At 39.9% G+C, this 14,869-nt stretch overlaps 1 protein-coding gene across 2 annotated transcripts in view; it reads right to left on the bottom strand.

The window, feature by feature from the left end:
- Positions 1-11,372, bottom strand: part of LOC131232513 (regulator of nonsense transcripts 1 homolog) — a 61,364-nt gene extending 49,992 nt beyond the window's left edge. For both annotated transcript variants that reach the window (XM_058228793.1, XM_058228794.1), the window contains exons 1-9: positions 10,696-11,372; positions 7,173-7,424; positions 6,914-7,084; positions 6,684-6,734; positions 6,357-6,449; positions 6,120-6,215; positions 5,895-5,945; positions 5,690-5,808; positions 60-168 (exon numbers count right to left, since the gene is read on the bottom strand). In XM_058228793.1, the coding sequence (XP_058084776.1) occupies positions 60-168; positions 5,690-5,808; positions 5,895-5,945; positions 6,120-6,215; positions 6,357-6,449; positions 6,684-6,734; positions 6,914-7,084; positions 7,173-7,424; positions 10,696-11,220 (1,467 nt within the window). In that variant the 5' untranslated portion in view covers positions 11,221-11,372. The remainder of the gene's footprint in view (positions 1-59; positions 169-5,689; positions 5,809-5,894; positions 5,946-6,119; positions 6,216-6,356; positions 6,450-6,683; positions 6,735-6,913; positions 7,085-7,172; positions 7,425-10,695) is intronic.
- Between the last annotated feature and the right edge of the window lie 3,497 nt (positions 11,373-14,869).

Genomic DNA, 14,869 nt, shown 5'->3' with positions numbered 1-14,869 from the left:
ACATTCCAAAGAAAAATATCCCAATTAAGTAATTTGCACACAAAATTTACAAAACATACTTGAGATGCATTTAGTTCTGGAAGGCCTGGGGCACCAAAGCGGCGAGGTAGCGTATTACGGACCACCTGGACCTCAACTTCATGACCCAACAAGTGATGGTATATGTACCTGCATGAGGAATAGAATATTTTTACTGGACTAGCAGCGCGAAATGTTCAGTTCCCAAAAACATATAATTCCTACTACCAACCAATAATATTAGAAAACTAGCATGAAATGTCAAATAACAAGATACAGGATTTAAATTGTTCAAAGAATTTAATTCTTTAAATTAAATGCTTGATTATTACCAAAAAAAAAAAAAAGAATTGAATATTAAGACTCCAAATGGTAAAGTACACAAAAAAACCAGTAGACAACATGACAGGAAAAAGAATGCAGACATGCGACTTATGTTCTGAATAAACATCAGATTAACTTTTAAAATGGAATTAACACAGATAAATGAACAGAATCGCAGTGTGTCAACTCTGCAACTCACATACCACACATTCAATGTTATAGTAGCCTCAACGGCTTCTCCAGTAGAAGTGAAAAAAGAACTCCCTGGGACTTGGGGTTAAATAGGGGGGACTGACCCTGAGGGCCTGTTTGGTTGTTAGGGAATTCATTCCCTTTTTTTCATGTTTCCTGGGGAATGATAGAATTGACCTAAGACTTCTTGGGCAATGATTAAATTTTGTTTGTCCAATACACCTGGTTACCTGGGGAAACCTCAGAAAAGTCTAAACTTCCGTTTTAGTTCTCCATATTTTCCACCCCACATCTAAAAGCTGAGAAAGAAGAAAGTATTTTTATGAGGATGAGCTGGGGAATGGAATTGCTGGGGAGAGCAGAAACCAACCATCAAGTGCCAACCAAACTACTATTTTTATTTTTATTTTGTTGAAACCAGACAATCGCTAAAATGAGAAATTAGAAACCAGCAACCAGATAACCCCTAAGAAACAAAACACAGTTACCAACAACAAATAGTCTGGCAAGTGTCAAATTGTAAGCAGAATACATAGCTGCAAGATACTAAAAAATGACCATGAAATACCATTAGCAAAATTATGCAACAACACATGCTCATGTGCAGTGAACCATACCATATCAGCATGCTTTTCAAGGTGAGAGAAGCCTTGATGAGTTCATGTTATAAATTTTTTTATAAATAGAAACAAGTTGTCTCCCAAGCAAGAGCTCAGAAGCTCCAAATAGAACTTACATCACCACAGAAGTTTCACTCTTTGATCGATTAAATAAAATACTCCAAAACATTGAATCCCATTGCCAAGCAAATCATCGGCCCAAACTCTCTCAACAGTTTGGGGTTGGCATTTAAAGATTGGCAAGCTTTACAATCAGCTGCCCACCAATCTGCCTCTTTTATCTGGGCTCTTGGAACTAGCCATGCAAGAGGCTCACATCAGAATAATATTAACTGCAATTATATGTATGCCTAATGAAGAGTGTGCTGGCATACATTGCTAATATTTTACATATAGATTGGACTTGTTAGATGTTGTCAAATGGGATAATGTGAACTGGATTAATGTTATCTAGGCTCCAACATTTCAGATCAAGATTGCCATCCAGTTTGTGTGTCATTTGCAGTCTGTTGCTATGTTTAGCAAATCGAAGATATGATCCTATATGCTAGAGTGCAAAAAAGACCAAGAATTGCATTGGTTAGGAGTGAGTTGGTTCAAGTTGAAGGTTCTATAAGGGCGAGGGGAAAGGGGAAGGGGAAGGCCCAAAAGGAAAACGGTGGAGGCAGTAAGAAAGGACCAGATGACCTATGGTTTAACTGAGGTACGGTCCATGGAATGGAATGGAATGGAAAGGAACAGAATGGCAGAATAGGATTTGTGTTTCTGACCCCAACTAGGGGTGAGGCTTAGATGATGATGGTGGTGGAGTTACGATTCTATACTCTTATCATTATGTTGTAATTTAAACTGACTAGGACTTGCAAAACATGTATGCATTGAAAATCCGGCCATGCATCTTTGGGATAAAGTGGTAGAAAGGGTGGAAACGAAGCTATCAAGATGGAAAACCTATCACCTATCTTCGGGAGAAAGAATCACACTCATCAAGGCTGCCCTATCAAACTTCCCCGTTTACTTCATTTCCCCAATGTTTTAAATATTGTTATCGCTTAAAGTATCGCACCATTGGGATACAGATAAATACTGGTTATCGCATGGGATATATTGGTTGTATCTCGTAATGTATCATTGTTGTTGGGAAATTGGTCGAATTTTTCAATGAAACTTCAGGGATTATTGAAAAAGACATCAATACACACTAAGAAATTAAAACATTACCAAAAAAAAAAAAAAGTACACATAATAGGGGTTTCCTTTGTATAGGGTCCTAATATATGTACTTTCCAATTGAACTGATGCAAGTATATTCAAAGTCTATCCATATAATTTATAAACGTAAGAAGACATGTATGGAAACACAAGCAATACATTCAAAAACAAAAGAAGAATCACTAGATCAAGTTACATACATGTTTAATTTTGTGTTGGATACAAAGATTGCAATTGGTTTGTGAGAAATTAAGAAATTTTTATTTTTCTCAATTTTCCGTAACTTGACCCATCTCCCCCAAATCTGGAAATCAAAGTTCCAAATCCATTATTTTTCATGGAAAACATGAAGAATCATAGATTTGTAACCATTTGACACAGGTTTAACCTAATTTACAACAAAAACATTGATCAAAAAATGAAAATGCTCATTGGATCGAATAGGTAGGATATATCGGCACTACATGTGCATTTCGTATCGCACGGTTGGGATACAAGATATATCGTGGGATATATCGGTTGATATCGTCGATATTTAAAACACTGCATGTCCCTATACCGGTGTCCAAAGTCGGTGTTGGATAGATTAGAGAAACTAAGGTGTGATCCTTTAAAGCAGTGCAGAGAAAAAGCCACAAATTCCACCTTATTAGGTGAGATGAAGTTTGCAAAACTGTTCACTAAAGCGGGGGTAGGCCTAAGAGAGTTGAGCGGCATGAATGAGGCCCTTCTTAGTAAGTGGTTGTGGAGGTTTCTTTGGAAGAATGAAGGCTTTGGAGAGAGTTGATTGCTAACAAATATGGATTTCTGGAATAGTGGGCAAGAGATTCTTCGCGCTACAAGATGTCGACTCTCTCGAGGGTGGTGTCGTTGATATCGATGCAATTTGAAGAGGGGGGGTGGCTCTCACATTGGGAGATGGTAATCAGATGGTTTTGGGAGGATCCGCGGTGTGGGGATTCAACGCTTCAAGTTCTTTTTTCGAGTCTAGCTAACCTTTATTTGTATAAAGACATTACATTAGCTCATTGTGCATCCAGGCTAGGGTGTGCTACAGTTCAGTCTCCTCCACCTAGGAGGGACCTTTCGGAGGAGGAAACGGATGACTTTGCAAAGCTCTTGATTCACTTGCAAGGCTCTATCACCCCACTTGAGTACATAAGTTCTATTATTCGGAAAAGTAATTGCTAGCGTCGATTCTTGGTTAAATCCTTTTATGAGATGATTTGGAAGCTGGCCTATCAAGTGAAAAACGCCACAACATCATTCTCTTGGTTCTACAATACTTCCCCCAAGGAGGCAACGTTCGTGAGGCTAGTGGAAAGAAAGAGAGTGCCAGCAATTGATAATCTCCTAAATAGGTCCATGACGCTCACCTATGTATCATCTATGTATGAAATAGGCCGAATTGATTAATCATCTCTTCATTCATTGTGCGTTTGCCTAGGAGGCATGGACTATCTTCTCTGGCATCTTCAATATTTCCTGGGTGATGTCAAAATCCATAAAAGATTTCCTTTGGGCTTGGCATGGAGGTCGAGTAGGCAAAGAGGGCAAGGTTGTGTAGCGTTTGTGGTTCTTATGGCTACGCTTTGGGCCATTTGGCATAACCATTGGGGTTTGATCAATGAGGTCCTTGTTAGGAGAATCAAGGTAGATGTGGAGTATTGTGGATGGACGGGCATCCCGATTGAAATATGTGGATGCTAGTAATGTTTTTTGCCCTTTTTAAGGTTGTAATTCTTTGCACCCTCCTTTGCATTGGCGGCTTTTTAATAAATTGATGTTACCTTCCAAAAAAAACATGTACTATTTAGATATGTTGTAGTAGGCGTACATATGATAAAAGGAAAATATCAAGTGGTACAGTAGAGTGAGAGTTGATGTGAAATATCTTCGCCTATCCAATAATGGTGGGCAAGAACCTTAACACAGATTTCAAAATCAGCATCAAATTTTAGCATTTCAAAAATGCATACTGTTACCACACCACATATAGGTGTGGTGTGCATTCCGGCTTGGTAACTTGCCTTGAATGCCACAAATTCTCAAATCAAACTCAGTGACTGACTGTAGCAAAACATAGAATGGGAAAACAGATGTGCAGGGAATCATTCTTGCTTGTGTTCATCTTTCTAATTGTAAATTTCTAATCAAATTTTCTAAGAATCATGTGACTGAAGATGATTAGGATCTCATTATTGGAGCTGCCCTCCCTCTGATTTTTTTTTTTTGAAAGATGACTAGTATTAAAGAGCAAAAAAATACAGAGGAGAAACGGAATCTGCTGAGGAGGCAGAAACCATTAATCCTGAAAGGAAAGAAAATTTAATCCTTAAAGGAAAGAAAATCTACATTGATCCCATCCGTATGGGAAACCCATTCCGCAATCATGCACTTAATCAGGGAAGACAGAAGGTGGGGAGGCCGCGCTTTGTTCTGAAAGCATCTATTGTTCCTCTCAATCCAAACGGCCCACCAAGTAGCCATTATTGCCATGCGCCAGACCCAGGTAGAATGTTTTCCTATTCCAATGCCATTAACATGTTTTCTACCATTAGTCCATGCAACAATGGTAGGAAATGAAAAGAATTCAAGAAATAACCACAACTCTACCATGTTAATAACAACTTGGCTCTTTGGTCTGCTTTAGTAAATAAGTCATCCTAGCAGTCATGGCATCAGGCAACCTACGCAGGAAAACAAAAGACGAAGGGAAGCAACAAGGGCACCACTGCCAGACTCTAAGTGTGAACTAATGAGATGCCCAGCACTCTTTGTTAAACAATTGTACTGACTGGCTCTTAGTATTTGGCAACAGGGTAAGTTCTGCCCTGCTTTAGTGTTTTTCTTAGTTAATGAATTGGTCATTTTTATGATTGGCAAAAAATGTTGAAAATTAAAAACAGAAAATACACGAAAAATGAAACATCAGAGACAAAGGCATACTAGTACAAAGCGATGATCTCATCACACCCATATGATGGGAACACTCCATTTTGAAGAATTTGTAACCTCCACATGTGGGAGACATCCATTGACATAGTTCACAGGGGAAAACAGCTTGCCGTTTTTCACAGAGGAAAACAGTTTGCCATTTTAACTTTGTATTGTAGAAGTATATGTGTGCAATCCCATAAAAGTTTTAATGCACTCCTAGTTATGTAGGAACATTTTCTCAACTGAATAGTGTGTCCCTGTGACATACAAGATACAGCAAGGATAACACCGTGCACATGAAACATTCTTGTAAGATACCCGAGTAACACAGGTTAAGAACCCTAACAACTGCATGCAATGAAACATCACAGTAAGTTACCCACCCACTAACACTTGTTTCATCTACTGCAAATGTCTTCATTGCTCCCTGCATTCGATCAAAGCTTGTACTCTTCCAAACAAAGTCAACACTAAAGCCATGGTTCACATCAACAGGAACACCCTGCAAATCATAAGCAATAAGCATTACAGCTGAAATAGAACAAACATACAAGCGCCAGTGAGAGCCAAAGTCAAAATAAACCCTACCTGACTGGCACGAAGTTCGAGTGCAACCTCCTCTTGCGCAGTTAGCTTGATCTGAAACCACGAATTAATTCATAACAGATATCAGTGGGAAATAATTGCATGTTACAGAGGCAATATAACACTTCATGACAAGAATGTCCACCCCATAAGATTTGAGAGATCCATCAGTCATCACGTTCAATAAGAAAATCAAGTGTAAGTTCATTCCAAAGGAGCAAAGCGTACCACATGCCCCACAGACTGCCATGCAGGATGAGCTGCATCCCCAGAATACCGAAGCCGCAACTCATCTCCCGGTACAAGCCGTAACTCATTATCTTCCTACAGGGATCATAACATGAACTTCAGGGACAGGAAAGCTCCAGCCTCAAAAGTGAAAATTACAAGCACACTGATATTAACAATAAAAAATAAATACAAATATCTGGCAAACATCAAACATGAGACAGTACATTCCACCACCTTAGGAAAGACAAAGTATGCAATGCGCTTCTTGTTAAGACCGATATCCCATCGTATTGTCACATTGTCCTTACTTTGAGACTCTTTCATCATCTGTAAAAGAAGGGGAAAAAAAAAAACATAAGTATGACTGGAACCAGTTAATTGACTGGAATACAGAAGTACGCATGCATGTGTGTTTCTGCGTATATATACATACGTATTAAGCAGGTCCAACATAAGGGAATAAACAAGCCACTTCTTAGTACAAGATATTTCTCACTTTTAAGGTTGAAATCTCTCAGTGGTCAATGAAATGAAAAGCAAAACCAGAAGAATCGTAAGCACCTTATCATAGTCGGCTTCAAGCTTAATGAGTGGGGCGAATACATTTTGATACTGCAAAACAAAAGCAGCAACATGAAACATACTCACAGAAGGCTAAAGATTAAGCAAGGGAGATTTCCATGACAGCTTCCTGTAAACTAAAAAATAGACAGGGAAAAAAAAAAACAAAAATCATCATGAAATTTAGTCCTAATTTTCAAAATCAGGCTTACTAAAGTGGAATCTAGTACCTGATATGCATCTTCATACTTCAATGCCACAGGCTGAGGTTCTTCATCTACTCCGGGCTTCTTAAGATCTTCCAAAGAAGCATCAGGATTCGTCTTCCATAGCTCCTCTACCTTATTTATTTGTTGTGCACTGATTTGGCGTGCTCTCAACTGCTCCTGTTCAGACGGGATCTGGAAAGCAACATCTACTAATTACTCAAAATGGAAGATGCATATAAACTCCAATAGTATGAAGACACAAATTTACTAGAAAGCATACCTTAACAAGCCACTGCAAGAAACACCTATCATCGATGAGAGGACACCATTGACTCAGGTCCCAATTCATATCCTTCAGTGCGTTGACACTCAAACAGGGCTCCCTACACAAAAGAACAACGACACTCTCTGTCTTGGCAGAAATAAAACCAAGAAGGAAGACATTTCGGCAGCCACAGTTATAACATTCAAGAATCGTTTCTCCCAACGGGCTGTCTTTATGAAGACAGACTTCCTTATGTTTTGCTCGAACCTAAAAACATCCAATGGATAAAATTAACAGTTGAATAATATGTACATTAGCAGATAATCTCAAACTACATTTTATTTTTGTTTTCCACGATAAATAAATTAAGCAGTCATCTAAACATCATAAGGCAGCATAAGGACACGTCTAGAACAAAAACCACGGTGGAAGAAATCATAAAGAACAGCTAACAGTCATCAGTTCAACACTATACACAATCAGGATGGCATTAAATAAGAGGTAATAGCTGCAAAGAACAACATAAGAACACTGAACATCCTCTTCAATCATTAATAAAACAAGAAGAATACAGAAAATAAATCAACTTTCCACATAATGAAGAAGAAGAAGAAAGTGATTGCTCTTCCATCTTACATTCTTACGGAGGTAAGAGAGGAAATTGACAAATTCGCATGACACCATAGATGTATTATATCTTGGCAAGCTGATTTAATTTTGTAGATTTTGTACTGAGAGATGCTTTTGCTTACTTGGTTTACCACTACTGATTAGCACTCAACCAATACAGAACTCATTAGGGAACATTCTTGCTAGATCTGCTTTTTTGAGGGTTTTATGTCGAGGAAACACCCAAACAACTGGCAAGGATTCCGCATGAGAAACACTAACATAACCAAATTCATTATTTCCTAATTCAAAAAGTTTTACATAAATAGGACCAACAACTATATATAGAATCCTAGGTCCATTGTGGTGGGAATTGTACAAAATCGGGACATTAATAGCAGATCCCATGCACTCCATGTAGGAAGCGACACTTCCCTCTGCAAAATCACAATTATTGTGTCAGGTTTTATTTTCTCAAACTTCCATAATTATGATCGAGTGGAAATCACAGCTTGAGCTCAGCAAATCTAACGTGGATGGCATGAGGCTTAATCCCAAATATCCAGACTTCCTACCCAAGCAGACCCTTAAAAACCTAAAATGGAACAGGATGAGCAGAGTTGGGGAAGAACAGTGGAGTAGCTATTATGCCCGCCAAAGGACAACCTATGTGAATCATTATCCATTTTGAGGGTGAACGAAGAAGAGAATTCACATTAGTGAAGCAGCGGTTTCAGGCCAAAGCATGCATGGGTTAACCAAAGAAAACCTCCCTCTGATTCTTCCCCGCTTCCTTCTTCTAAACTACTTACCCAAACAGACCCTTAAAAACCTAATTCTAATTTAATTGGAAACCGACTTGAGTAAAATATTCTTAACCACGGAGGCTCCTAAAAACTTACTAAAAAAACACTCCAAAAAAAAAAAAGGAGAACGAAAAGAAGAAAGGACGGAGCTTACCAAAACCCAATCCAACCTTGACTTTAATCTTGCAGCTAAAATCACAACAAGTATGATCCCCCTAAATAACCCATACTTAGAATGCTTAACAGACCCTTCGAATTTGATTGCACAAACTTAAAATAATCAGAAATCTTGAAAGTGCAGAAGTCCCAATACAAAGAGCGAACCGGCTTAATACCTTCAGTTGCTAACTGAACAGATACATCATTTGCTCCCCTTTACAAGTCAAAATGAAATGATTAAACTAGAAAGGAGGGATCTCGTTTCCTTGAAACATATCTCAATGACCACATCTTGGCTCTCCACAAGAGGCCCATCTAAAGATATCTGCCATGTTTCCTTCTATGATTGTCTCCTCAGACAAGAAAGAGGCAATAACATGAACGCTCTCTAGAGAGCTAAGACCCCTGACTGCTGCAATCACAGCCTAACAGGCCCTGAGAACCAAAGCAGCACTGCACCATCAGCATCCCTCAAAACACCTCTATACGAGTCAGATTCCAGGACTCATCCCGCACCCTGCTAACATTTAGCTTGAAAAACCCCGCCAGTGGAGGACGCAAAACTTCACCCCAAATGTTTTCTTCGGAGGGGATCCTCAACAAGAGAACCCAATCCCTCTCTATATCCTTGGGCATGCAACCTTCGAATTCTACCGATATTGAAGCCCACTCTAACACACAAGCTTTGGTCTTCTCAATGATCTCCATCAACCTAGCTTCCTCTTCCTTAAAAATGCAGTTATTCCTTTCCTTCCAACTTTCTCAACGGATCACAAACAGGACAAGGATCCACACAACTCTTCCTTTACTCACAAACGGGTCACATCTCCAGCTGTTGAAAACTTCCACCACTGACTGATTCAAGACCCACACATTCCCATTTCTGCGAAAGAATTATTCCAGACAGCAAAAGCTGCATTATAACAAGTGATTACAATTATTCCTTGAGAAGCCTAGACGTGACTTTCTTTGGGGTGACACGGATGAGAAGAAGAAAAAAATCCATTTGTCAGAATGGAGTGAGGTGTAATAAACCCTACGATGAGGGTGGTACCAATATCCATAGTCTGGGTTTGACAAACTAAGCCATTTGGGCAATGGCAGTAGCACTTTGGGGTGGAAAAGAGGGCTCTTTAGAGAGACGTCAACGTAATCATGTAAGTAAATATGGTTGCTCGGTTGGGGGCTCTAAATGCAATGAGCATTCATATGATCCCCGTCCCAAGGATGTGCAAATATACTAGTTGTCATTTTGTACGAGTGGAAGCACGCTTAGTGATCCAAACTATTTGTATAATAGGGCCCCAAATTCTACCGCAATGGAAGACGCTACCCACAAATCCTATACGTCTCTTTTCAATTTAATGTGGACAATTACTATATTTCTCATCTCAACTGTCAACATTCAGGCCACAAATTGCAAGATTGAGTGTCATTTCTAGGAGATCTGCGAGGCATGGTTCACAATGACGGAGCTAAACAGGTCAACAATCGAGATCACTGAATCACGCTGCACGCTTTGTAGCAGCTGAAAATTTGTATATCGAAGATCCTATAGTTCCTCAAATTCTAAACTCTGGTAGATTTAAGAGTTCAAGTATAACGTAAATGGGATTCCATACCCTCAATCGAGTATCCAAACTGGGTCCTGGCTTTTCTTTTTCTATTCTGAAGGATCCAAGTACAATAAGCTGCCACTCCCTCCACACACACAATAAATAATTGGGAAATTTATAGTGCGGTTGGGGAGAGAAAAAACCTCACTCACTGACACATGATATCTCCCTCAAAATGTTTCAGAATATTCAGAAACTTGACAGGGCAAAACAAAAGGTGCCCTCTTGAAAAAAGATGGGAAATGGACCAATTAAGAAAAACGATTTAAGCCCATATGTAGATTACAAACAGCAGCAAAACAGAGAGATAGAGTGGGAGATAGATTAGGGATAGGGTTTTTCGCGCACCAGGTGGTTGACAATGTGCGAGCCTGATGTGTTCCCCCGCGAGTTGCAAAACCACTTGCGGCATGATGGCACGTTGCACCTCACGACGCACGCTGGGTTCTGCACGCCACAGTACCGGCATGCATGCTCCGTGAAATCACCCTTCCCGTACTCGAAGTTCTCGTCCTCGCCCGTCTCCTCGAAGTTCAAACTGCCCACCCCGGCTGCTAGGGCATCCACCGCAGCCTGGTTGCTGCTGCTGCTTCCGCTGCCTCCGCCGCTGCGGCCCTTGGATGCACTGCCCGGAGCAGAGGATATAGGGCCCGCATCGGCCTGCAGATCGGCAGCACAGTCGGCGGGGTCGGGGACGACATCTGGGGCCGTGGGCCAGACGGAGGACCTGATCGGCTGGGAGAGCTCCCGGAATTCTGGGTAGTCAAAGTCGTCGCCCTGCGTATTGAATTCGAGGAAGGTGTAGGCGTCTCCTCCGGTGTCAGGCTGAGACGCCGTCTCGTAGAGATTAGGGACAACCGTCTGAGAGGCCATGGAATCAAAACCCTAGGGTTAGGGTTTTTCTTTTCGGCTCGGAAGGTGCAGGTTAGGGTTAGGGTTAGGGTTTGAAGAGGGCGCGAGGGTTAGACGCAGAGAGAGAAGGGAGGAGAAGAAGAGGGATTTTGAGAAGAATTTTGAAGAAGGGGGAAAAGCGTGGGGGATGTGGTATTTATAGTAAGAGTACAGTAGTTCGCGGGAGTACGATCTCACTTTATTCTGATTGGTGGAAGATGTGGGTCCGATACTGACTGTCACGGGCATCGCGTTGGACGCGACTTGCATGTAACCCCTGTTACACGGAAACCGTGTAACCCAAATCTCTGTGAGACCCATCACGTTGTTTGTGTGAAATCCATTCCGTCCATCAGTTATTCCAGATCATTTTAGAAAGTTATTTTAAAGGGAAATCCGGTAAAAAACACTCAACCGGGCCACACCACGGGAAAAAGTGAGAATTCAATGCTCACCATTGAAACATTGTTCGAGCCTACATAAGTTATGTACCAAGATGACATTTCTGCTTTCCATACATTCTGATAGTAATTACCCCGTAAACGGGTTGGATGGCATGTAAAGTCCACGTCAAGTGTCCGGAAGGTTTCAATGGATAGTGTTTTCATCTCAACTTTTTACTGTTGTGTGGTCCACTTCAGTTTTTGATATGCCTAACTTTTTAATCGCATGTCATAAAATGATTTCTCGGAACTGATTAACGGAGTTGATGTGAAATGGACATCACCGTAGGCCCCACAGAGTTTTGGGCTGCACGGTTCCATGTAATAAGGGTTACACGCAACTCGCGTCCACTGACGCTTGGCGTGGACCCTGTTCGATTCCAATGGTACCATTAATGGAGAATTTCTAGTTTAAGGTGACGTTGAAATGGTTGGAACGATGGGAGGGATGTTCTACACATGTGCCACGATCGACTTGTGTGGATAGTATACTCGCGTAAGTGCAACTTTCGTTACTCTTTCATGGGAGCACTGAATTCGGTATACAGATGCTACGTAGGATGATGAAGGGTGCACGAGAGGTTCCGTATTCCAATTCTCACGTGCAATGCGGGTGATGAGACGTGCAGCGAGAAGGGAGCTGGAGGAGAGGGGATTAGGTGAGAACCCGGCCTCACGCAAGACGGTACGACCTTTCCCGTGGGGTTTCGGTGGGACCACATTGATGCATGTGTTATGCATTGCTGGAAGTATCCGCAACAGTTTTCGATGCTCGGGACGAGGAAACATTATAAATATTGCTGATAATGTTGTTGATGATAAACAATACGAAAAAAGCATAGAAAAAATGGTAAAATTTTGAATAAAACTCTGGTAGATGATAAAATGCATGTATTTATATTTTTAGAAATTAACAAATTACAAAACAAATATATGCACAACAAGTTCCTATTTAATGAAGGCTTAAAAATATATATCATTGTGAGAAATTGTCTAAATATCCCATCTATTGTATTTAACTAGCCAATCATTCATCCAACCTTCTATTCAAACATTTATAATAAAAATCATTAACAACAAGAAAGTAAACAAAATATTGTAATATTGATGTCAGGCATGTTACAAGATATTATCATTATTAGCAACAACAAATTGAAAATTGTATATAACAATGTATTTGTTAAAAAATTATAAATATATTTTTACTACGTTGGCGATATTATTGAGATATCACTGATCTTCTTATAATACAAGTGTCACGTATAATTTACATAGTCAAAAATATTGGTGATATAGATACATTAGTAATACAGCAATGCTCGAGATTTACACAATTGAAAATATTTGCAATATCGATTCATTGGTAGTACTTAGCAATGCATTATTAATGTTTGGAATTTCTAATAACTGCCGGTGTTATAAGTATTGTCAAGCTGAAGATAACAATAATATTGAAGATATTTTGATAATATCGAAGATAATTCAAACAATAATATAATGTATCCGTGTCATTCAACCATTTTTTTTTTTTTCATATCATTTCAGGGCATTATCCCCAAAAAAGGAGTAGATGCAATTATCAAGTAGACCACGCTATATGAAAAAGTGATGATTAACTGGCCTCCCGTTAAAAACTTCTTAAGGCGCACTTTAATATTTTTGTAGTGTTTACCATTCAATCCATCAATAAGCTCACATAAGCCTTAATGAAGGAGTAAAAAAATTTTCAACCTGAAACATTTGCTTTCCATTAATGATCAATCAACATTGTTTCCATCGGCACGGTCCACCTGATAATCGGATCTCTTTCAATTTTTCAATCAATATCATAAAATGATGTAGAAAAGATGGATGAACGACATGAATACGTAATACATACATCAAGATGGGCTCTACAATAACCCTATGGTAAGGGATGCACTGTCTTGCGTGAGGTTGGGTCTCACCTAATCCTTTCCTCACAAGAGGAGTGGATTAGGTGTGGCCACCACCTCACATCGGATAGTGCAGCCTTTCCTATGGGGCCTACCTGTATGTATGCATTTTATATCCACTTCTTTCATCCATTTTAGCATATTAATTCCATATGTGAGCTCAAAAATGAAGTAAATCCAAATCTCAAGTGTATCATATCAAAGAAAATAAAGGTTTTTGAATATTATAAACTTTTTAGGAGCCACGGAAGGTTTGGATGAAGCTGATATTATTATTATTATTATTATTTTATCTACATCTAGGTTTATACAATGGTATCAATGTGTTAGATGGCAAAGTAGGCCTAGGAATTTTTAATGGTGAGACGTTCAATCACAATAATTTTCTATAGCTTGGTCCACTTGAAATTTAGATATACTCTATTTTTCATACCATGCCCTTAAAGGATTGAGCAAAACCGGCGGATAGCATGGATATAGAATACATGCATGCCCCACGGTAAGGGTCAGGGTGTCTTGGGTGAGGCTGGCCCTACCTAAAATGCTCCTAGGTTTGCTCAAGGCATGGATTAGGTGAGGTCGGATAACAGGTTGTTTGATGAGGCCCTTGACAGCGGGACCTACTCGATGTATGTATTGTATATCCACGCTGTCCATTCATTTTAATGCACGATCTCAAAATCGAAGCAGGTTCAAATATCAGGTGGACCACAACAAAAGAAGTGGTTATTGATCATTAAAAACCTTTTAGAAGTCACAAAAGTTTTGCAAGCCGATATCTCTGTTTTCCCCTAGATATGTGTAACTCTGTTAACAGGTTGGATGGCAAATGAGCAATACACAATGGCCCTACGAAGTTTTCAATTGGATTGTTCAATCACCAGTGTTTCTGTTGCGTGGTCCACATGATACTTGGATCAACTTCTTATTCGGGTCTATGCCATATAATGAGTTGGAAAAAATGATGGATGCCATGGTCGTGGATATACAATACATGCATCAAGGTAGGCCCCACTGTCATGCTTCTCATCCAGCCTGTTGCTACCCCGACCTCATATAATGTGTGCACGTTTGGTCACTACATATGCACCCCACAGACGGACATGCCAACCTAGCAAATTCATGTGATATCAAATACACATGTCAGCTAAGTCTCGTCGTGTATATCATTTGGCCAAAAGCCCAATACTGTCAACTGTTATTTACCTCGCGTGCAAACAAAAATGGTGGACGAGGAAAAATGTGCAAGATATT

This window comes from Magnolia sinica, chromosome 18 (assembly GCF_029962835.1).
Source record: "Magnolia sinica isolate HGM2019 chromosome 18, MsV1, whole genome shotgun sequence".
NCBI classification, from domain to species: Eukaryota; Viridiplantae; Streptophyta; class Magnoliopsida; order Magnoliales; family Magnoliaceae; genus Magnolia; species Magnolia sinica.
The sequence above is the reverse complement of the archived record's forward strand: the minus strand, read 5'-3'. Positions and strand labels throughout refer to the sequence as shown.